This window comes from Vipera ursinii (assembly GCF_947247035.1).
Source record: "Vipera ursinii genome assembly, chromosome: 2".
NCBI classification, from domain to species: domain Eukaryota; kingdom Metazoa; phylum Chordata; class Lepidosauria; order Squamata; family Viperidae; genus Vipera; species Vipera ursinii.
This window is the reverse complement of record NC_139513.1, coordinates 190,054,354-190,078,581: the sequence shown is the minus strand read 5'-3', so window position 1 is coordinate 190,078,581 and position 24,228 is coordinate 190,054,354. Positions and strand designations below refer to the sequence as shown.

The 24,228-nt window shown below is 38.6% G+C and overlaps 1 protein-coding gene and 1 long non-coding RNA gene across 4 annotated transcripts; one reads left to right on the top strand and one right to left on the bottom strand.

Annotated features, from left to right (window-relative positions):
* Nucleotides 1-400: 400 nt before the first annotated feature.
* On the top strand, nt 401-23,774 carry GDAP2 (ganglioside induced differentiation associated protein 2). 3 transcript variants are annotated; one of them, XR_014491114.1, is made up of 14 exons: nt 401-567; nt 2,551-2,781; nt 4,260-4,399; nt 5,728-5,881; nt 8,200-8,288; nt 11,486-11,562; nt 16,017-16,176; nt 16,989-17,139; nt 17,502-17,578; nt 18,337-18,413; nt 19,873-20,012; nt 20,687-20,770; nt 21,213-21,356; nt 23,010-23,774. XR_014491114.1 is itself a non-coding variant. In XM_083351879.1 (14 exons), the coding sequence occupies exons 2-14, from the start codon at nt 2,606-2,608 to the stop codon at nt 23,052-23,054; spliced, it is 1,485 nt and encodes a 494-aa protein (XP_083208005.1). In that variant the 5' UTR covers nt 402-567; nt 2,551-2,605; the 3' UTR covers nt 23,055-23,774. The 3 variants fall into 3 exon arrangements, 2 of the variants coding, with proteins under 2 accessions (XP_083208005.1, XP_083208006.1); XM_083351879.1 differs by having other exon boundaries at nt 402-567; nt 20,687-20,741; XM_083351880.1 differs by lacking the exon at nt 401-567 and having other exon boundaries at nt 2,602-2,781; nt 20,687-20,741; nt 21,213-21,360.
* Nucleotides 9,022-17,492, bottom strand: LOC310633913. Its single transcript, XR_014491115.1, has 3 exons — nt 17,231-17,492; nt 16,853-17,116; nt 9,022-11,322 (listed from the first exon to the last, which is right to left on the bottom strand). It is a non-coding gene; the product is annotated as an uncharacterized lncRNA (long non-coding RNA).
* Nucleotides 23,775-24,228: the final 454 nt, after the last annotated feature.

Below are 24,228 nucleotides of genomic sequence, written 5' to 3'. Positions count from 1 at the left end.
TGGGAGTTGAAGTCCACGAGTCATAAAAGAGCCGAGGTTGCCGACCCATGGTCTAACTTTATAGACGCTCCAACTTCTAGCCTCCTTCCCAGTTTGCAAGAGGGACCCGGGCGGTCCCGGCAATTGTTAAGCCCCACCCCAAAGCCCACAAGGCGCGCCGGTAGCAAAGGCAGGTGTTTCTCGGCCAAGAAGTTGACCCGCCGTCGTACAAAAGCTCAGCTGGCTGGTTTGGCGTCTTTGGGGGTTTCTTCCAGGCCGGAGAGCGACGGGAACGACCGATAGCAGCCGCTCGCCTTCCTTTCCTTCTTCTCCCATTCTCGATCTTTTCTCGCATCTCCGGCGTAAACCTGGGTTTGGGGACTGGGATACTACGGGGCGGAAAGCAGGAGGCGGCGCTTGGCGGCTTGGGGCGTTCACCGGAAGAGGGACCTACGAGCGGGACGCGGGGAGTCGGGGGCCCGCTTTTGGCGATTCCGCTGGGCTATGGTTTCGCAAAGCCCCCGGAAAAGGAGACGTCCTGGCTGCCGGGTGTAAGCGGCCATGAGTGCCGCGAGGCATCACGCCGAGGTGGGTGTCCCCGACGTCTCCGGGGGCTCGGCCGCCCGCTTTGGCGCGCGGAGCCCGGGCTGCGCGTGCCTTCCTATCCTCGGGTTCGCCTTTGGCTCGCGGCCTCTCGCCGGTGACGGGGGAGAATTATTCTTGCCTCTGATAAGAGAGGAACTGAAACGCCTGGGGAAGAAGAGGAGGCAGGGCGCGTTTACCGGGCTAATTTTGTTGGTTCTGGGTGGTTCCTCTGCAGTCGGGGTGGGGGGGGCTTCGTTTTCCGTGCATCCATTCTTTTCGGGTGCCTGAGTTTTGCTGTTAGTTAAAAGGCTGGAAGCGTTGAATACTGCCCGGACAAATGTTCAAGTTTAAGCTAAACTTCTCAGGGGGACGACTTCTTCGGACGATATCCCATTGGAGTTGAGCGGCTAAATAATTTAAATCAATAGAAATATCGGCATGCTTATAATTATGTAAATATAAATGTAATATAATTATAGTATCGATGTAAATAGTTTTTTTTATAAATTAGAAATAAATATATGTAAAATATAAATAGCGATACAATATGTTTCTAGATTATTATTATTTTTTTTAATTCCATTTATATCCCGCCCTTCTCCGAAGACTCAGGGCGGCTTACAAGCTTAGCAGTAGCCTTCATTCTATGTATATGCCTGCTTATTAGGGCTTTCATACACCCCCCCAAGCGGCATTATTACAAAGTCAGCTTAATTGCCCCCAACAATCTGGGTAAAAAAATTGAACCCATTAAATGTTTTAAAAAATCCTCATGATTTTGGGGGGAATCTGATGCTCATTCCAGTCTGTGTGCATCTTGTCATAGCTCCAACAAACTCCTGCCTTGTTGCCCAAACATGGACTTGAGGTATAGATACTATGGATTTTTCATATGCAATACTATTAAAACTGTCAAAATATGGATCACATACAGCTGCATGGAATGAGCCATATTAACCATATAAGACTGGGTGCAGCCATAGGTTTACATGTATTACCATGTGATCCACCTAAAGCCACAAATGATAGGTTGCTTCCACCTGCACAAAATTAATCACAAGTTACAGATCTGAAGAAGTCTGTTGTGGCACTTAGTATCACGATATTTGTAATTGCTTTTGTTCATATTAATGCAGATTTCTCTGTGATTTGTTTAAAAAATATAAAAAACCCCAAATGCATAACTTCTAGTTTTTAAACAATAATTTTGATCATGTTCAGTTTTTTTTCCATCATAAGAGTTCAAAAAATTGTCACATCTTTAATTATTTCAGGCAGATCCTGGATGAAAATTGTGACAATCCATACCTCTAATCTGCATTTCTACAGTGGAATCAAAAAGATCAGGATTTTTTTGTGTGTGTGTGAAGTATTTGGTGATCTTAACTTTGATACTTTAAGCTGAATGTGTACTCATAGCCACTTACTTCATTATGACTCTTGTATGACTCTTACCTGAGTTAATCTTTTCCAACAGTTCTCCTGGTAGAGTTCCAGCAATTTAAAAAAAACATCCAAAGAACCCTGAAGGCAGATTTCTGCCCGTCTAATGAAACAATGCTCTCTTGTATGGTATACGGAAGCTGGGCAAGACCTTAGACTCACATGTCTAAGACTTAGACTTCCTGTTGTATATTATTGGGGGGGAATTGAAGTTCCCCCCCCTTTTTGACGTAAGCAGTGCTTAGAGTTGCTTTTAGCCCATATTTTGTTTTATTTCAACTAGACAGTTATACAAACTAAAATTTGATGTTGGCCTCTTTAAAACTGTAGGCAATGGGAATCACAAATTGATATTCCAGGTGATATTGATATTCCAGGCACATGAACTCAAAACTTGTATGACTTTATTTTAGATATGTTGTACTAAAATTATTTAAAAAGGTGTATGAATGGAGTTATTGATTTAAAGATGAATAATTAGTGTTCTGCTGTATTAAACACACTGAATTTTTATTTTGTTCTGTGTTTTATATGAAACAACAGTAATATCTCAATAAGCAGTGAAATGCTTATGAAGTGAACTGAAATAAGTGATTCCATGGATCCTTTGGGAGCTCCTTCCGATTTTGTGGATATTAACACTTTGCCAGGATGGTCTAATTATCACAGTGAGGACCAATCAAACAGCTCTCATTTACCAATCAAAGGGGGAAAAGTTGATGTTCAATCACCCTTTCCATATAGGGAAGACATCAGTGCAAAGATAATATTATGGTAAGTTTGCATCTCATTATCTTAAATAACCATTAAACAAAATAAGACATTTAGATTTCTGACAGATTCATTCCACCAACAAGGATGAATCACATTTACAAGTGCACAAAAATCTAAGAATTTCAGATAGCTAGTATTTTTTTAAAAAAAATGTAGAAGCAGAGTTTATTATGTCATTATGATTATATTTATTTTACTGACAGTGTAAGAACAAATGCTCAATTTTATGTGAAGCTTATAAAAGAATCTATGTAAGATTCCTCATGTAGAGGATTCCTCCAGATATTCTGCATTCCTTTTTATCATTCCTTATCACTAAACAGATTGGATAGGTTGATGGGAGTTGGATAGAATTCATTACACTGATAAGAACAGTTTGGTGACATACCATATATTTTATGTATTTAAAACAGAAATAGACATTTGGGGGTTATTGATAGGCTGCTATCATATAATGCTTGATGTTTTCCAAGATTCCAAAAATAATCCAGAATGGAACCAAATTTGGTATGATAAGAAAATTTGGCAAAAGAAAAATAAAATTTTAAAAATGGCTGGATCAAGCAGGGTGCTGCAGAGAAGAAGAAAAAAAAGAGATATTTGGGCAATTGCTTGGAAGGCTGTTGACTTCTCTCTTTTCTCCCTTCTGATCATGTGACCCTGCCTGAAACAATTTCTTACCAATTGGGTTTGGGAACTCTGTTGTTAAGTGATGCAGTCATAAGGCATGACATCACATGACTAGCACTGGCAGTTCCAGTAATTCTAGTTGCCATCATTAGGTGAACCCACAGCGTCACTGCATCCTGTGGTCACATGATCACCATTGACAGACAGACAGAACTTTATTTTGGTCATTGACCATTTAAAGTACAACCAATAATTTGCAAGTCTTCCCCATTGATTTTGTTTGGTGGAAGCTGAAATGGTGATTATGTGACTACAAGTTTGCGAGCCAGTTGCTCAGCACTCAAATGCAGATGCAAAATGTCAGAAAAGCAGAGGCATGCACAAACAGAAGAAAACACAGCTTCTTATAACCCCTGCAGTTAAGGGTGTTGGAAAGAATTCCAGGAGTCGTGCTCTGCCCTTCTCATTTATAAACACAAACATATTGATTGGCCTCTTTCAATTCAGTTTTCATTTTAAAAGTGTACGTTCTCTTTTGAGGACCTCCATAGTCTTAATATATTTTAGGGCAATAAAAGAACATTGTTTGTATATGATGTCTATTTTTCTATTCATAACAGGTGATACAGTGTTTTATAAAAAGATTAAAAGGGGAATTAAAACTGGTGGTATTTTTTGAAAATAATCAGATATGCAGATCCTAGCTATATTCCATTGCTGTCTACCTAGTTAATCAGTACTGCTATGGGAAACAATAACTAGTTGGAGAACTTCCTTTTTATATGCAGGTAGCTTTGATTCTGCTTTTACTTCTTCTACTTTGTTAATGAATTGTAATCTTTTCAAAGGAGAGGCGACGTAGCATTGCTGAACTGCACAGCTATAGTAAACACCAGCAATGAGTCCCTCTCAGATAAGAATCCAGTCTCTGAAAGTATCTCCATGCATGCAGGACCTGACTTAAAAGTTGAACTACAGAAACTTAAAGGTCAGAATAATATGTTAATTTTTATAAAGTGAACTTTGCTTTAGTGATTCTGTTTTTCCCTTATTCAATACTTCAGGATAAGTGGCTGCAGGGATCAAGGATGCCAAGAGCAACAACATTTATCACAAATTACTTAGCCATAATTGCATTTTTAAAAACTAAATGATCATCTTTATGCAAAAAAATTCATTATCAGCCAGGTAATATGTGAAAGAGATGGGAATGAAATTACTAAGTATTGGAAGAGCTGTTTAGTTTCCTTCATTTTCTAGAATAGAAACTTGGTTCCAGGGAACTGTTTCAAGTTTTAAAGAAAAGAACGGATGCTGAAGCAAGAAATGAAATTTTCAACTGGAAAAGGTCTATGGTTGTCTGATGGACAGAATACCTGAAGCACTAATGAGTGATCTCACATTGGTCATTTAAGTCTCTTGGAACAAAAACTCTGGAGTATTGCACTGCAACGTCAGAGATTATTGCTCCTTCTAGTTCAGGAAAAGAAACTCCTGTGCAGTTGGTGAAAAGTAGACAAACATGTTTTAGAGCCATCCAAATGCAATAGCAAGCTGTCAGACCTATCCTAACTTTATGGAATTTCTGGTCAATGAAATGGACTTGTAGATTCTTGTTATTACAACCACACCAGCTCTCTACCCTTACTGACTGCATCTGGTGTAACCTGACAGACAGTGCTAGGAGTAACTCTTTCCTCAGGCAGATCTTACAATAAATGCCAAGTCAGTATTTTCATTCAAGATGTTTTATCAGAAGTTGACCTGGTATTAGAAGACTTTTAATACTAAACTAGACTTTTCCAGATAGTTGCCATCTATCATTGATGGTTTATAATATCCATAAATTCCAGTCAGCTAACAAATAGTTATAGCATATCTAACAGGTATGCAGTTGGTCTGCTAAATTATAGTTTAACATAAAGGTGAATGAGACTTATCTTTACTGAACAGCTGGGCTGTTCTCCATCCAGCTTTCTGCTGGATGACACTGAGTTTGTTGTTGTTGTTTTTTAAAAAGTGGATATAGTGTATAACAGACCTGGGCATTTTGCAGGCCATAGGGACATCCAGCCCACAGGCTGTCACAGTTGGGTGTGGGTGGGGGTTGGGGCTTTGGCTTTGTCCTCCACAACAATCCTAGTTTCTCATGTAGCCCCTTGGGAAAATCAATTGCCCACCCCTGGTGTGTAAATCCCTGGGCCCAAGCCCACCCAGGAGTATAAAGGATTTAGAATAAAAGATTCTAAGTTGAAAATACAATGCTGGGTGACCTTGATATTTGATATTGCTCATCTTGTTCTGGTTTCTTATTAGGTTGCCGGACAGGGGAAGCAAAGATGACCAAGGGGTTTAATCTTGCTGCCCGCTTCATCATTCACACCGTGGGACCCAAATATAAAAGCCGATACCGAACAGCAGCAGAGAGCTCCTTATACAGCTGCTATCGCAACATCCTTCAATTTGCAAAGTAAGCATGTCTCTTCTTTGACAGGCAAGTACCTTCTCTACACACCCAAAAGAAAAGCATACACTGCATGTAGACTATCAAGTTCATGTAGCCTGCAACCAGTGTAAAAACAGGTTTTGGAATGCACCTTAAAATAGGGCAATTTATCTAAAATGTTACCAAAAATGGCTGCTATGAACTATTAAGTACCTATTAACAGGATGGTGATAGATACAGCAAACACTGGGGAAGATGGATTGGTGAGGATAAAAGGCCCAATGCACAGATTTTGGCTCCATATTAATTCAAAATTAATCTTAAATCATTTTTCCACACATTAATTCCTGAGTGAGATCTACCAATCCTTCTACACTCCTGAAATCCACAAGATGGCAACAATTTTTTTTAAATTTGTATTTTTGGACCAGCTGCCAATTTAAATGATTATTTTAAAAAAAATAGTGTGACCTAGATGGGCTAATAAACACCTGCAAATAGCTCAGAAACCACAGCTGTTACATCCTGTTTCTTTCAATCTAGCAGATTGTGAAATTAATTTTACAGACATGTGCCACCACCTTCCTCTTCTTATCTACTTCTGTAATTTTAATTGTCTTCCCCAACCTGAAATATTAGTTATCCAATATTAGAATACCAAAAAGTATGCATATTCCTCGAAGCAACAGAGTTTAATAAATGCTAGGAATGAAACAAAAGTATTTGTTAAGTGATGTGAAGGACAGAAAAAGGGAGGAGCTGTTCACATCACTGGAATATTCAGTACTTCACCTAGTTATCAGCCCCCTTTCCTCCTTTCTTGAAATAAAGAGAAATCACCAGAAATATCCCCTGTGGTGTGAAACCTGGAGCCCATGAATTTTTAATTTAGGGCTGATGAGAAGTAAATACTTCCAGTCAACTTTCTCTGTCCCCTACCAGATCATATCCCTTATTCTTTGTTGTTTAGTTACTTGTATGTTATGTTAAACCCTGAATTGTGGTTTATAAATCACAGTAGCTTGGTTCAAACATTCTAAGTCAAAATCAAACCACCACATTATGGCTTATCATGATAGGTAAAGTCTGTTTTTCACTCCTCGGAATATGATATGCAAGCCTTTTCTGATTTACAAGATTTTCCTCATTTTTTTAAATATAAAAGATGGTTCAGTAATATTACTGATCTTAGATCTAGGACTGAATAATAATAACAATAATAATAGGTTTAGTGAATCAGTCACCGTTCTGGTCTTCCTAGATTGACTTGCCACTGTTAAACTAATTAGGCTCATCTGAATATTATTAGTTTATAATTTTCTCAAATTCTTTCCAAATTCCTTTTGGGTTTACAGTATTTAATTCCTCTACTGATTCATTGGACTTTGTTTTGGATGAGATGGGAGTAGTGGTAAGATTGCCCAAGGAATTTAGAAAGATTCACAGAATTCATATTAAATGGCAATTAATTCATTATAAGTTTATTTGAATCTAAAAGTTGAACATTTACTTTCTTTTTATTCTGTTTTTAATCCTCTAATATTTAATGCTTTTTGCTTGTACTGTCCTCATGTGAAGAATTTACATATAATTTTATTTTTATCTGTTCGATCCAAATTCTACCTTTTTTAATATTAGTATGTATGTATGTATTTATTTATTTATATTTATTTATTATTTTTTACAAATAACACAAAGCGGTGAACTGTTAAACCAAGGATGGTTATAATGCATTTTTGTGTAGGAAGGTGCATTTCCCTTCATATTGTAATACTATCCCTCCCTATCTCCGTATCTAGGAGCAACGTGAAGGAGGAAGGAATCCAAATGACTTTTTTTTGCCAGCCCTTTGAGGTAGTCCAGATCAGGAAACAAACTAGAATTCTGTTGCTGCAGGATATAACAACAGAAACTTGAAGTTACTGTTTTCTCTTTGCTATATTAAAAAAATCAATGTGGGATAATCATATATTTCTTTCTCACTCATTCAGCACTTTAAGGGCTAAGATGATATTCATGTAATTTCACTTCTTGCATTCCTTCCTCAAAATTACTTTGTAACCTTCCTACACTTTTCAGAACAACCTTTTCTCGTATTTTTAAAATCATTTTTAAAATCATCTCTGAATGTTCTTCCATTTTTAATTTTGTAAATAGGCCAAAGGACCTCTCATTTCCCCCCCAAAATTAGGAGAAAGCCTTCAAGTTTGACTGCTACTTTTAATCACCATAGTTGTTCTATCCTAAATAAATGCAGGAAAATTGGTATGCATATGCTTTGACTTGGTAGAATTGATGTTCTTACTCCTTGCTGAAATTATTCTTTACAAATGTTATTTTAGGGAACAAGCAATGTCCTCAGTGGGATTCTGCGTGATAAACACTGTGAAACGTGGTTATCCTTTAGTGGATGCAACTCACATAGCATTGCGTAAGTATCCTTGAAGAGGTGACTGTTGACACAATCTGATTTATAAAGCTGGTACTTCAGTGATCAGATCTCTCTGCCTGAAGCACCTTACAATCTACTGGTAGAGCAAAAATAGACCACAGAAGGAGAAAGAAATAATGGAGGCAAGGAAAGAATATGTGATAATATCAATGAGTAGCTGTTATAGAATAGTGGTGTCATGGGTCCGACAGATGGAACTCTTCAAAGAACTTTGAGGCATTGTTTACCTTAAAGAATCTTTATTTGAGTAGCATAACATCAGCACTAACATAATCGAAGTCAAAAACTGAATTTTATTATTTATTATTTTATTATTTATTAATGGGACTTATTAATTCCCCTCACCTGGGCACATAGTATCAAAGCACAATTCCCTCCTCCAATTAACAGTCATAAATAACATTCCCCAGTTAGCTTGAAGCTTGGGCTTTCTCTCCAGCCCCCCAATTATTTATCAGTACTGGTTTCAATAACCTTGATTCTCACGCTGGTTGTTAAGTCTGGCTGAACTCTCATTCACATTTCCCCCCTCCCAGCATCATCTAACTCTAAAAGCGAAAGGAAAAAGATGGCTACATTTCCATCTGTTGTCAATGCAAAACATCTGATGTTAGCAGTGTTGACATGGATTAAGAGCAGGTGGGCAATCTTTTTTATGGCCAGAAGAGGTGTTTATTTTTCCAGAGGTCTGGTCACAAGGGCAAATGATTGAATTATGTCACTGGAGTAAATGAGGTTGAATGTTTACTTATTTTGAGTTATTTAATGAGATATTCAATCCCATATATGGTCACCACACACTGGGGTATTAAAGGATGTAAGGCTTATCGTGCATCTTTCTACCTTCACAATTGTTTATGTTGCATTGATTTTGCTCCTTCCCTTGTTTTCCATTTCTCCACAAAATGATGGGCAAGGTGAATGTGTAGGTTATGAAATACCAGGTCTGATTTAAAAGTATATGCCAAAGATTCTGCAAAATTTTATACATTGTATTTCAGTCATAAAGATATAAAAGTATGAAAACATATAAGTAATAAATGTATGGTTGTGGACTCTTCTCTATTTCATTTCAGGGAATACACAAGTTTCTGTATTAATATTTGGACCCACATACTTTATTTAATTACAGGCTGAGAATTTTTTAATTTTAATTTTAACTGGGTTTTTTATTTTTCTCAGGGTTTTATTTAATCTTTTTAAATTTGTTTTAACGTTTGTATTGACTTCTTTTAAATGCCCTGTAAACCGCCCTGAGTCCTTCGGGAAAGGGCGGTATATAAATCTAAATAAATAAATAAATAAATAGACCAGGTTGACTGGCATCAACCTTCACCCTAGCCAGCATGGCTAGACATTGTTATTTATTGTATTTTATAAAATGTAAATGGTGCAAAATATATAATACACTTGTATATTTATTTTAGTATTTGGCATACAATTGGGCCATTTATGTTACAAAAAATAATTTAAAAATAAAGTTTTTGTAATCACAAGTAAACACCCAGGCTTGCTTTATTTATCTATTAAAGTATTTGTGGCCAGATCATGTGACTCTGGACAGCATACAAGAACAAAAGAAAGGAAAATGATCATCAACTGATACAAAACATATTAAACAATGCAATGGGGATTAAAACTGACATCTTCTGTAGCTCATCAAATTGAGAACTCTTCTTATCCTGATCCAAAGGTCCAGGGAAAGAACTAGGTCTTATCCACATTTCTAGAAACTTATGATGATGGAAAAATCATTCTACAATTTGGTCTAGTGGTTAAAGCGCCAAGGTAGAAATTGGGAGATGGTGTGTTCCCAATTCACGAGTTTGGGACAGACACTCTCATTCAACCCAACTCTCCTCACAGAGTTATTGTTGTAGGAAAAATAGTAGGAAGAAGGAATATTAAATAAGTTTTGCAACCTTGAATTGTTTATTTAAAAAGTAACAATTGATACAAATAAAAAGTAAATATGCAAGAGAGTCAAATGATGAATAGGCATTACAACAAGAGTTCTATCCCTTTTATACCCATGTTGCAATATCACACACATAAATGTAAAGGGCAGAGCTTTCTCGGCAACACTTGTTTCAGCATTCTGATAAAACATCTGGATTCTGCAGATGCTCCTTCCCATTGACTTCTCTATTTGTTGTGTAGTTCTACTATCTACAGATCTCTTGTATGGTTTCTGTTTCAATAAAAAGAATATTTGAGACAAGTAACATGAGAATAAGATTACAACAATTCCTGAAATGCTGCCTTTCATCGATGAAATAATAGTGTCATGGGTAAACTCTAATGAGGCACAGGTTATCATCCCTTCCATGGATTCTGGGTGCCGTTTCATTTGGCGGAATTAAAGGGCTGAGTAGACGAGAAATGGATATGAGGTGTGAGAGCCAATATAGAATAGTAGTTAAGGTGTTAAATGTGGAGGGGGGGCAGAACTCAGCCACTGAGTGCACTTAATGACTTTGGTCAGTCTACCTTTCTCAACCCATCTTATGTTACAAAGTTTCTCTAGGATGCATGTTAGGCAAGATGCGACTGTATGCTGATTTCAGCTTGGAGGAAAGGTAGAATATAAATGTGGTAAAATGCTGACTCCTCTGTAAATCAGACTATAAAAGTCAATTTCACCTCTCAAAAATCATCCCCAAATGCAAAAAAAAGTAATGGGTACACGCAGAGATTCTTCCGAGCAGATTCCTTTATTATTTTACATCTATAGACAGAATCTTGCGACTGAAGTAGACTACTACTTATATGAAGCATATACTTGGGGAATTTTTAGGGAGGGGTTGTCTTCACCTTCGTATTTCTCATGGCATCTGAACTGAGTTGTATCTTAGTTCCCTGGAATGGATCTCTTTCCTCCCACTGCATTCGACCACGGATGGGGTGGGGGGGAATGTTGGTCTTGTACGGTGTTATCATCAACATCTGTACAATTATTAGAGAACCAGCAACTCCATGCAGCAAGAAAGGATTCTGCTTTTACCCTGTGGTGCTAAGTAGATCATATGGGAAAGTTAGACAATCATTCCTGCAAGCACTTTAGGCATTTCTGCTATTTCATATTATTTCATTTGTTATGTGGATGACCTTTAATTAAATGTTGTCTCCCTCTCATTTTTCTGACTTGTTTTTCTTTTCATTTCCTCTACCCATAGGTACAGTCCGACGATTTTTAGAGATTCATGGGGAAACACTTGAAAAAGTAGTGTTTGCTGTTTCTGATCTTGAGGAGGTTTGTAAAGTATATTGTTTATGTTTGCAAGCCTTATCTGTGCAGTTATGTTTGTTTTTCCTTATAGCTTTCTTTTAAAATTTTTAAAAAGTTTTCATTACTTTATAGATTCCTACATTTTGCTTCAAACTCCTTGTATTCTGATTCAAAAGTGGATATACTTTGGATGGTAGATAAAAAATTGGTGAACCCTTTCATTTGTTGATCTTAAGTAAAGTGAAGAAGTAGATTTATGTTTTATTTCTAAAATGTGTTGAAAATGTAATTTACTAACCAAGTGATAATGATTAAACTGATGCTGATTTCTTGTATGAAATATGGCATACTATAGAAAATAGTAGTATATAGTGGAACCTCAGTACTCGACTGCTTTGAAATTTGCACACTCGATGTGCAAGCTAGGACTTATCACTGTTGGCTACCTCGTGACTCGCTACCCTTTCCAGCTGACAGAGTCACGCATTAGTCACGTTCGTTTGGTACTCAGCATTTTTAGTGCTCATCGCGCCTTCTGGAATTAATTAACAAGTACTGAGGTACCACTGTAAAGAGAGAAATATATCCCTGGATTCCATGTGTTCTCTTCTCTTTGATTTCTTTCTTTTTCTTTTCTTTTTCTTACTTTATATTAATTTGTATTAGTGTTTGTCTTAAACCTTTAAAGGAGTGAGATACCGATAGATAAAGAGGTTAATAATAATAATAATAAAAATAAAAAAGAAGAAGAAGAAGAAGAAGAAGAAGAAGAAGAAGAAGAAGAAGAAGAAGAAGAAGAAGAAGAAGAAGAAGAAGAAGAAGTTGGAAGGGACCTTGGAGGTCATCTAGTCCAACCCCCTGCTCAGGCAGAAAACCCTATAACATTTCAGGCAAATGGCTGTCCAGTCTCGTCTTAAAAACTTCCAGTGTTGGAGCATTCACCACTTCTGGAGGCAGGATGTTCCATTGGTTAATTGTTCTAACTGTCAGGAAGTTTCTCCTTAGTTCTAGGTTGCTTCTCTCCTTGACTAGTTTCCATCCGTTGCTTCTTGTCCTGCTTTCAGGTGCTTTGGAGAATAGTTTGACTCCCTCTTGTTTGTGGCGGCCCCTGAGATATTGGAACGCTGCTATCATGTCACCCCTCTTAAGTGACTATTGAGTGTCACTCAATAAATGTAGAATAATTCGTGATTGAAAAAAGCATGAAAAGTGTGAGCAAACATGTTACTGCACAGGAGCTCGATATCAAATAATATATTTTATGTCAGAGATTCTTCTTAAGCAAGTTTCTTTGGAGCTTGACAATGTGATGAAAATAGAATGGCTTGTGGTTAAAGTTTTATTAGTTTCTCAAAGCATAAAATAAAATAAAAAATGAAAATAAAGGTAAAATAGGGGAGGAAAAAGGGAAGAGACAAAAGTGTAGGATAGAGACGGTGGGAAAGAAAAAAAATGACCTACAATTCCTTTTGGTGCAGTAGAATTAAGGCAATAACACAAACCCTCAACTTTTTACTTTTATATAATAATAATATATACTAGCCCAGTGGTGGCGAACCTATGGCACGTGTGCCAGAGGCGGCACTCAGAACACTCTCTGTTGGCACACGTGCCGCCGCCGCCAGCAGCAGGTCCATCAGGCCAGCACAGTGGCCCCGGAGCAGGAGCCCCGCCCAGCACAAAGGAGACGAAGCGGCCAACTAGCAAGCTCGAGTAGAGGTGGTAGAGTAGAGGTCACCAACCATTGTTGATTGGTGGACTGGAAGAAATGGGATGGGGAAGCATTTTACATGCGTGTATGCGCGCATAGGGCCACGAGCACACATGTGCTGCAAATGGGGCAGGGTGAGTGCCTGCATGATACTCACTAGCCCTGCCCCATTCTTGCATGGTGCAGTACCTTGTATCTGCACCCCATGGTGTGGCGGCGGCCGTTTTTGCATCTTGCAGCATGGTGGCCCATTTTTGCACCTCCAGTTTTTGTGTGCCAGAGGTGGCATTCAGAGGTGCCTCCCTGCCCCCCCCCCCCCGAGGGCACCACAATGCTGATGCAGCCCTGGCACTTTGTGATAAATAAGTGGGTTTTGGGTTGCGGTTTGGGCACTCAGTCTCTAAAACAGGGGTGTCAAACTCAATTTCACTGAGGGCCGCATCAGCATTGCGGTTGTCCTCAGGGGGCCGGGTGGGTGTGGCCAGGGTGGGCGTGGCCTACTGGGTGGGCGTGGCTAGAGTGCCTATGGCCTACTGGGTGGGCGTGGCCAGCTCTACATCGTTTGCCTCAAGGGTGCCTATGAGGGCCTGGGCAGGAGTGGGATAGATCTGAGGGTCTCTGGCAGAAGGAGGGTCTCTGGGCCAGGGCCAAGGCAGTGGGGGCCGTTCCCTCACTGTTTCCAGGATGGCTTCGCGGGCCGCATGAAACCACTTCGCGGGCCGGATCCTGCCCCCGGGCCTTGTGTTTGACATGTCTGCTCTAAAAGGTTTGCCATCACTGTACTAGCCATTTCTATAACACCAAACCTATCTAATTAGCAAAATCCAAAATCAAAGTTTCATTTTTTTCCACCTGAAGCACAAATTCCAAAAGTGGTTTCCAAGTCAAAATTAAATTCATTGTGTTCTTTCCTTTAATCAAAGCAATTTAGCCATCCCTGCTAACTCCATCAACCTTTGCAGCCATTCATCCATTGCGGGAATCAAAATATCCTTCCATGTTTGTGCATAAAGTAATCTTGCTACCATCAACTTGTATAACATCAAAGTTCCAAAATGTTTTTCAAGTTATATATCCATTAAGCCTAAATCTCTATGGTTTTATCTTTATACTCACTTTAAGAACCTTCTGTATTAGATTGTGAATCCCACTCCAATATTTCTTTGCTCCAAAACCATATCTTCCATTCTTTACATATAAAGGCCCAATTTTAAATTGTCAAAAGACTTCTCTGCATCCAAACATATTAAAGCTGCCTGTTTCTCATTATGATAAGATGTGGTGAAAATAGAATAAAAATACTTTTAGATAAGTAATCCATGTTGGCTGAAGAATGCTCCCTCAGTGTAAAAATACCTCTACATAAAATGAATGTTGAAAGAAGGAAGGACAATTACAGTATTAAGTTTGTCACTGTTGCAGCTTTTTTACATGTTGCCAATTCTATAAAGTGTTCTGTGATCCAAAAAAAGTTTGCAAATCCCTACTTGCTACAAGTTACAATTTTCCATAATATAAAGAGTTGGGAAATTATCCTTGCCAATATATAGCTTTTTTAGGAGACACCTTTGCTATTCCTAAGATATGCTTCACTTTTCAATTGTTTTCCTATATCTTTGAGAAGATGCTTTGATTTCTCATTGTTTTTTATACAAGTAACCATAGCATCCTCCTCCCTGTGAGCAGAGCTGGAGGTTTTGCAGTGCTTCCTTTCTCATCTGAAGGGTTTATTTCAAAAAGTGAATGTTACGCACACAGGCAAGACCAGTGCCTCGAAGCAGTTGTGGTTCAGCAAGTAGGCTGAAGCTGAATCCTGATCCAATTTAGGTCCTGTAGGTAGGTGGTATTTGGAAATTTAGTAGTTTTCTGGGCCAGGTCCTACATTCCCTGCAGGAAGAGGCTTGTAAACTAGTGTTACTCATTGGGTTATCTCCGTTAATGGAGGCATAATCATTCAAATTTTGCCTGCAGTATGGAAGTGGCATGTACCAAGAAAGGCATAGACTTGTGATAAGCTGTTCCGTAAAGCTATTTCTCTTCCTTTAAATCCTCCACTAGAAATGAAATTGTTGGCTTTTTAAAAACAATGCTAGTACATTGTACCTCTCTAAAAATATGAAGATGGTCTCAACTTTTCTACTCTGCCTTATAAAGTTGGGACAGTCCCATTTAGTAGAGCTGTAAAAACAGGTGGTTTGGGTTCTGAATTTCAAGGCATGCCGAGAACTTCAGAAGCACTAAACTCAGCTGATACAGACATATGTCTCTGTTTAGTTCAAGGATACTTAATACCAAAATGAAAATTTGGGGGTTGGTTAGATTTGTCTTCAGAGGCACACAAGGTGATTTGGAAAGAGCTAGGTACTTCCTTTCTAGCTTCAAACTGAAAAATGGGAACTTGTCGTCTGGGTGTTAGGTTGGGAGTTTATCACTGTGTGTGTGTGTCCCTGTGTCGCTTTTGCATATGTCAGAATGCAGAAGGAAGTTTTTCCAAGTTTTTCTACCATATGTCAGCTGGATTTTCAGATAGTTGCAGAGGTTAATTTTCTAAGCTGAAAGAATAAGGATTCTGTTTGTATGAGAAATTGAAAGAGAAATGCCAGGGGCTGCTCTACACATTGGAAAGCTTGTATTGGTCGATCATTTGATATGATATTGGCGTGACCAGTAATTTCATTTAGCACCAGTTAATAACTTTCCTGATTTCAACCTTGCCCTGAAAAGTGAAACACAAGATGAGACAGTTTTCACATTCTTTTTTCTACAGGCTACTTATCAGAAGATGCTGCCTCTGTATTTTCCAAGATCCCTGGCAGAGGAGAGAGAGTCCCTGCCTTTACTTCCTGAAGACATAGGAAATGCAGAGGGGGAGCCTGTTGTGCCAGAACGTCAGATTAGAATTTGTAAAAAGCCAGGTGCTCCCGAGGGTGAGTCTGCATTTGTGGCCAGAGTAACTTGCAGAAGACTTAAAACAGGCAACCAACCTTTTAAAGGGCTGTGAACTTTACATTTAACATTATTATTATTAATATAAATTATATTTCCACAGTAATTTCAATCCTAACCCATTTTTCAAAGTTTGCTTATGTATGTTTGATTTTTATAACGAAGAGTTTAACAAACAAAATAAAAAGTTAGAAGGTAACAAAAAAAAGTGAAGGGAAAAAAAAGAAAAGCCCTTTTTTGTACTGAATAATGATCGTCTGAATTTTTTCCCACCATCTTTGTCCTTTTTTTTTTAATCCTGAAATTGTCAATTTGACCTTCTCTTCTTTCAACAAAAAGTCCGTATAAGTCCCCACTCTTTCAGAAAGGTTTTATTTTCATTTCTTCTCTGATTAATTTGATCAGTTTTGACATTTCTGCAAATTTGGTTAAATTTATAATCCAGTTTTCAGCTGGCGATATCTGTGGCTTCAGCCAGACACAGAGAGAAATTCAGACAGGCTTGATGGGAGAGTCACCCTTCACGGGCTATCCAGGGTTCAGCACTAACTGATGCTTTTTGCTCTTTTTGACCTATTCAAAGCTTGCAATATTGTAAATTGTAAGTGGTAAAATTTCATCAGTTCAGATTGCACCAGAGATAGAACTGCTACTAACCTCCGATGTTTTGCCATAGAACCTCTTCTAACTGCAATTTGTTTTCACTCAAATGGCCCCTCATTTTCCTGTATTGGATGCTTAATGTGACATTCTCAGTGACAGACTCTTCATTATCCTGGAATATCTTCTGCAGATAATTCTGATGAAGAAGGGCTGGAAGCTGACTTCTCATTTATTGGCTCTCATGCTTTTGCTCGAATGGAGGGAGATGTTGATAAACAGAGGCGTCTCATCCTTCAAGGACAACTGTCCGAGGCAGCACTACAGAAACAACATCAGAGAAAGTAAGGCACTTTTACCAAAGTCCATCTCCTGTTTGCAGGCCATTTGTTTTCAGTCTCTGGGGTAGCACGCGCTTAAGAGCAGTGTACTTACTCATTTTGATCACAGGACAGTGTTCTGCTGTAATAGATTTGCTAGCGGGTTTGGACAGACTTCTTAAAGTTGGCATGCAGATAATGGCTTGGTTCCAATATGTATTTGGTTGTTTCCAGTACAGCTCTTTCATAATTACTTTCCTTTTAGGCTAAGCAAGAAATGCAGTAAGATATTTGGCAGTATACATAGCATCAGGTTTGAGGTTTATGCTAATTGTGCTATTAGAAAACTCTTAACTATTTTGAAATTCTGTGTGGTTGCTTTCTAGTTACAACCGTTGGCTTTGTCGAGCAAGAGCTGAGGACCTGTCAGATATTGCTTCACTTAAAGCATTGTACCAAACAGGTATGTTTACGGTCAAATTAACCAGAATGTCTGTGACTCCCGGTTGATGATTGTGCAAATAAAAAGCAGTGAATCTCACATCTTAATGCTAACAAGGAGAAATTTAGCCTATAAGAGTTTACTTACGGTTAATTTTCCTTGAGAGTCACAGCAGCTACGTAATCAAAATTATAATGTTAACTATTTACATATTCAATGGAGAGTAGCACTAGCAAAAACACTTAGACTTACATACGACTCCATAGTGCTTTACGGTACTCTTTGAGTGGTTTATAATGTCAGCTTATTGCCCCCAACAATCTGGGTCCTCATTTTACCGACCTCGGAAGGATGGGAGGCTGAGTCAACCTTGAGCCGGTCAGGATCGAACTCCAGGCTGTCGCCAGAGTCTGCCTCCAATACTGCATTCTAACCACTTCGCCACCAGGGCTCCTGGTGAACATTACATTAACTGATGTAGCTGATAAGATAGTTCAAGGATTTCAACAGTTAAGAAATAGTGTTTTACTTATATTTTTTAGATTTAGAAAAAAAAGGTAGCCATTCTCCTGAAAGAGGACATAATGTGAGTTATGTAATCTCATAATTATGCAAGAGGTATAATAGGTAGACTTTGATTCCTGTGTAACCCCAAACAATGCTGACAATATTCAAACAATGACTTTTAAGCTGGGTTTGATTTGGTGCGTATGTGTGTGTGCTCATTCTAAATTCTGGAATCTAAAATATTATCCTGATGTTGTTCATTCTGTTCATAGGAGTTGACAACTGTGGTCGTACAGTGATGGCAGTCGTTGGAAGGAATATTCCTGTAACTCTTATAGACATGGAGAAGGTAAGATCCTGAGAAAAATTTCAATAATGATGACAGATTATTTTACAATTTTAAGAAATCATACCTGCACATCCAGATTCGTTCTTCATCCTTAAAAGGACATTGAAACTGAAAATAAAAGCCACTCTGCACACAACTGAAAGTAGACATTCCAAGGTTTGGAGAGCCTACACAACTGCCTCAGAAGACAATTCTATAGTGCAAGCAATTTTGCCTCAGCTGAATGTACTTTGAGGTCTACTGATCCTTAGCCACACAGACTATTATAGGTGAAACATTTTTTTAAATTATTCTCAAAGCAGATTGGAAACCAAAGCAGTTTCATCTGAATGCACATTATTAGTCTGCAATTTATTTTCCGTTCATTGCTCACCAAATGAAACTTTGCAAACAACCCATTATAAAAACCATACAGGATTTTGCTAAGAATATGGATCAGTGACCTGGACAAATTGCAGTTGGTGTAAACTTGTGTATTTCATATAATAAATGTTTCATATAATAAATGTTCCATATATTAACAGTGCTTTAATCATCTGTAAGGAGGAGTGCAGTTACAGGTAATCCTCAACTTGTTCACACTTACGACCAGTTGCCAGGTGCTTCCAATCATGTGATCATCATTTGCAGTCTTTTCTGCTGTCTTCCCCAGAAAGTCAAAGGGGAAGCTGGCAGGGAAGGTTGTAGTCTGCTGCTGGCTGCCAAAGGTTTTCCAGTCACCTCCATTCACAAAATCCTTCTTTGGGCTGTAGAAACTAAATCTGGATCTTCAGGATCCCTGCCTTTGTTTCTCCAGCCCAGTGCACAGAGGGGAGAGGAATTGGACTGGAAAAACAAAGAGGGGATTACATTTCTCCAGCCCAGCGCTTGAATTCCCTTCCACACATAAAAGGAAGGGGAACTCCTCCAAAGGACTTGCAGAAATGAAGTATGGATTCCAAACTTATTTTATCAGCATAAAAGGGAACCTGTCTGATACACTGCTGAAGGTGCTGGGCTACAAAACCCAGAGGGGGTGAGTTCTAGCTCCCCCTCAACCCTTTGTCATGAAAACTGGCTGGGGGACCTGGGGCCAGTTGTACTTGCTTGGCCCGGCCCACCTTGCAGGATTGTTGTTGTGTGTGGGGAAATAGGATCATTATGGGAGTATGTCTGTTACTTTGAGTTATACATAAAAAAGATGGGATAAAATTTTAATAATTCCTGTAAAACAGATTAGGCTGAAACATAGGCAAGGTTATCAAATCAGTTTCATAGCTGAGAAGAGGGTCTGATACTTTTTTTTCTATATCCATTGTGTCTTACTCATTGCTATTCTTGATGACAGGAAAGCCATTTAGCAGAACAAAATGTATTTTCTATTGAGGAAATTATTTTCCCCAGTACTATTTTTGTAGAATTACAAAAAAGAGGGAATGCCCAGTTGTCTCTGATAAAATGGGTTGTTTTTCCCCCCCAGGCTCTCTTGTACTTTATCCATGTGATGGACCATATTGTAGTGAAGGAATATATTATTGTGTATTTCCATACACTCACTAATGTCTACAATCACTTGGACTCAGATTTCTTGAAGAAGCTCTCTGACATTGTCGATGTGAAGTAAGTTTTACATTTGAATATCCTGAAGCCATCTCTCCCTATTGGTATCTGTAATTAAAAAGCACTGCAAAGAAAATTTACTTTAAAGAATGTACTGTATATACTCATGAATAAGCTGAGAATTTTAGGTGCCAAAATGCACCCCAATATCAGGTTTGACTTAACTGCAGATGGGCTTATATGAGAGTATATATAATAATACTTTTTTAAACTACCCATATTTCTCATATGCTTTCATGCATAAGCCCATTCACGGATAAGCCGAGTCTTTAATTTTTAACCAAAATACCATGAAAAATGTAGGTCATCTTATCTGCAGGTGGTGCAGTTTTGATGGTATTTTGATTAAAAATTCAAGGATCGGCTTATCCACAGATGAGCTTATACACAAGCATATATAATAATGTTTGGGAGGGGGAAGGGGTGGAGACATAAACTTAATAAACACCAAAGAAGGATGAGGGTGGATGTAGTACTTTATTGTGAAAAATGAGATAGACTTCTTTGCAAAATCAGAGGTCTTGTTTCAGTTCCTATCCTGATATGCAAAAATGTCAATCTCATTCGGTTGCTTAGAGTAAGCCAGTTCAGTGAATGGGCTGGGTGGTATCAATAAACATATGTCATTAGTCAAATGTTTTGAGATTTAAGAAACTTCTTTTGTTATTAACCAGGTACAAAAGAAATCTGAAGGCCTTGTATTTTGTCCATCCAACATTTCGCTCGAAGGTGAAGTGTGTCATCTCCAGGTGGAAAATGTACATTTTTGCATGCAATCGTAAATAAGTGCGCCCCTGAAGTATTGAACAATATTGCTGAGGTTACGCATACCGCTATGGAGGACCGCTTAGGTTACCACAGACTCTTGGAGGAGTCACAAGATATAAGCCTAACTAGCAAACAATTGAATGAAAGGGTTTTGTAAAAGAAATTACCCCTTCAAACCAATTTATTTACACTTATAGCATGTTGTTCTCTCCTTTTCCTTGACATATTTTCTATATTGTCTGCCTTTAAAAAGCAGTTGCTTTGGGAAAGAAAACTTTTGTCTTCTTTGCTTTAAAAACTTGCAGAGTACACTTATGGCACCGTATTAAATATGTTTCTGTTGCATGTCTCATAACTTCAACATGATTTTGAATAATTTGCAGTCAAAATAATTGGTGGAAGCAGCATTAATTTCCCTATTCTTCCTTTCAGGTTTCAACTTGGTTCTTCACAACCTTTACGATCTCAGGTCTAAAGGACAAAGTTCACCATGTGGAAAACCTCCAGCAGTTGTTCACAGCAATACCCCCTGAACAAATTGACTTCCCTCCATTTGTTCTTGAATATGACATCAGGGTAGGTGATTCCTAGGAATATGCATTAGTTTAGCACTCTTCCATGTCTTTTAGATTTCATGAAGCAGAGTGGAGATAAAGAAATGTTTCTTTCTCTTGGTTTACAAAGATGCCTGGTGTTTTGCTTTAGAAACAGCCAAGACATGAAGGCCATGTTGGATTGTTTGGGCCTTTAAAAGAATATGCCACAGAACACTTTTGTGTACTGTTGAAAATACACATTATATTGCTGTAAGAACACATTATCTAGAGAATAGGTGACCACTCACGTTTAGAGCAAAAAGCTGCACTTCCTAGGAGGCTGGTATTATAACCTAGAAAATGTTGAATTCTATAGCTCTTATCATCTTGAATGTGCTCCATTACAAAAGCTAATGAGTGCTTGGGAGGAAAGGAGGGCATGAGGCACAATAGTATGGAGTAGATAACTGTTGTCTAATATAAAGTGCATTTTAACAAACTGTTCTTTATCCCTGAAGGACATTTTGCCTCCTGTCTGTCCTACTTCATCTGTTTTTTCTTTCGTTCAATCATTTCTAAATTAAGGTTCCTGGACTTCATTTATGGTGTAGTTATTGGGTATTTCATTTTTTATTTTATTTTTTGAAATCTTGCAGTGTCCATTGTGGCAGATGTTTTTTACACAGGTTGCTCTAAAAGCACAGAGGTTTCTCTTGCAGTGGTGAGGGAAGATGCAAGTGAAAGTGCTTCTCTAGTTTTCCCTTTTAAAGAAAGCACAGGGAAAGAAATTGTTGCCTGTGACCCAGCTTCCCTTGATTCATTCCCTGTGTATTGTGGCTTCTTGTCCTTTCTCTGCTCTGGCACATTTCTTTGTTTTCATTGGAAAGAATTTGCCGCTGTTGTTTTCAACATGGATACACCACTACCTGACCCATTTTTTCAGATATATTCTCCTCTGGCTAGGCAGGGTAATATCTTAAAAAAAAAAAGGGAGGCTCCCTGTAGTTGAAAAAGAAGGAAACCTCAATGCAGATGAAAAGAAAGAACAGTCAAAAGTGATATTTGTACAGTATACAATTTGTCTTGTCTTAAATAAAGCAATCTAGTCTGGGCCATAATATCTAAACTTTTCTAGCTTTCCAATCTGTTTAGGATTAAAACACTGCAATTCAGATGACAGGGTTTCTTCCCTCTGACAGGGGTGTCAAACTCAATTTCATTGAGGGCCGCATCAGCATTGCGGTTGCCCTCAGGGGGCCGGGTGGGTGTGGCCTGGGTGGGCGTGGCCTACTGGGTGGGCGTGGCTAGAGTGCATATGGCCTACTGGGTGGGCGTGGCCAGCTCTACATCGTTCGCATCAAGGGTGCCTATGGGGGCCTGGGCAGGAGTGGGACAGATCTGAGGGTCTCTGGCAGAAGGAGGGTCTCTGGGCCAGGGCCAAGGCAGTGGGGGCCGTTCCCTCACTGTTTCCAGGATGGCTTCGCGGGCCACATGAAACCACTTTGCGGGCTGGATCTGGCCCCCGGGCCTTGTGTTTGACATGTCTGCTCTACAATAAATGGCAGTGACTTGGTCCAGAGTGCTATCTATGAAATTAAGCACGTAGAGGTTTCACAGCTCTTCATTTAACGAGATCTGAATGTGATTTCTTCGTAGACATATGTTCTTAATGTTTTTTTTCCCCTCTCTGCAGGAAAATGGATCGTACTATTCTTACCCTTCTTCTCCAGACCTCTGACTCTTCAGCTCTGCCATTGTTTTTGATTGCTCAACAATCTTTCACATGTTGCTTGCCAATGTCGTGTTAAGTCAATCTAAGTTATTTACAGAGTTCAGAGATAGGGCTTTCTTCCCCACCTCTGCTATTTTTTTACAATGAGATAGTTGCAAGGACACAAGCAATCAGAAAACTACAGGGTAATGAACTGTATTTCAGATCTAAGTATCCAGGAGAAAATGGATTTTCCACGTGGGAACATTCTTTTTTCTTTTGCAAGATGTCAAGGTGATTCTGTTGTTACTACCATTGTATTTTCCCAAAACATCAGTGGCACAATCTGCAGACACTCTGTTTTGGGGGAGAAAGATACAGTATCTATTTAATAGAGTTCTATGGCCTTTATATATTGAATCCACCACTAAGATACATATTTATAGAATTCCCTTTAGAAATGTCTGCAGGTGGCAGAACTAAATTGGAGAGTTACCATGAAATACTTAAGCTAAAGGATCTGTCATCTATTTCTGTCTTGCCAAATGATGTGAGATGTGTGCCACTTGCACATCCCTCCTCCAGTAAAATTCAAGGGCATATTGGGACTGCCCGGTATAGCTGTGTTTTGCAGTCACTTGGGGAATAATACAATGTGTTGATTGCAAGTTGGAAAATTAATTTATGTCATTGAAGAAATTCAGCAATTCGTTGTTTTTGTTTTGAAAATAAATTTATTTGTATGCATCTTTGAGAATTTAAGCATATAATGTCTCACACAGATTAGCTGTTGCAGTTGCTTTGCTCATTTCCCAGCTTGTGAAATCAGTGATGGTAATAGAACATTTTTACTATGCAGCTATTGTAACAGAAACAAAATAGTGATATCAGCAGATGTCAATAGGTTACCTGTGACTTCAGTCTCACAATGAACGGTACAAGTAGTCCTTGAGTTCTTGAGTTGTGACCATAATGTAGCCTGCCCATTATAACTGTAAATCATAAAGTCATAAACCAATTTTACACTTTTTTGCAGCAGCCATAAAGCAAACAGGGTCATTGTTCGAAGTGCCAAGTTTTGGCAAAACTGACATAAAATGTGATCATGTGATTGTAAAATGCTGTAAACAGCTGTAAAGCAGTTGCCAAGCGCACAAAGTGTACTCATATGACTGCAGGATAGGGGGCTAACCATTGAAAT

What these genes read in the sequence shown, in the direction of transcription:
- GDAP2 (XM_083351880.1), top strand. Translation starts at nt 2,606, where the DNA reads ATGGATCCTTTGGGAGCTCCTTCCGATTTTGTGGATATTAACACTTTG. An exon ending in AACATCCTTCAATTTGCAAA is followed by an intron (nt 5,882 to 8,199) that starts GTAAGCATGTCT and finishes ATGTTATTTTAG; the next exon opens with GGAACAAGCAATGTCCTCAG. An exon ending in CTGTTTCTGATCTTGAGGAG is followed by an intron (nt 11,563 to 16,016) that starts GTTTGTAAAGTA and finishes TTTTTTCTACAG; the next exon opens with GCTACTTATCAGAAGATGCT.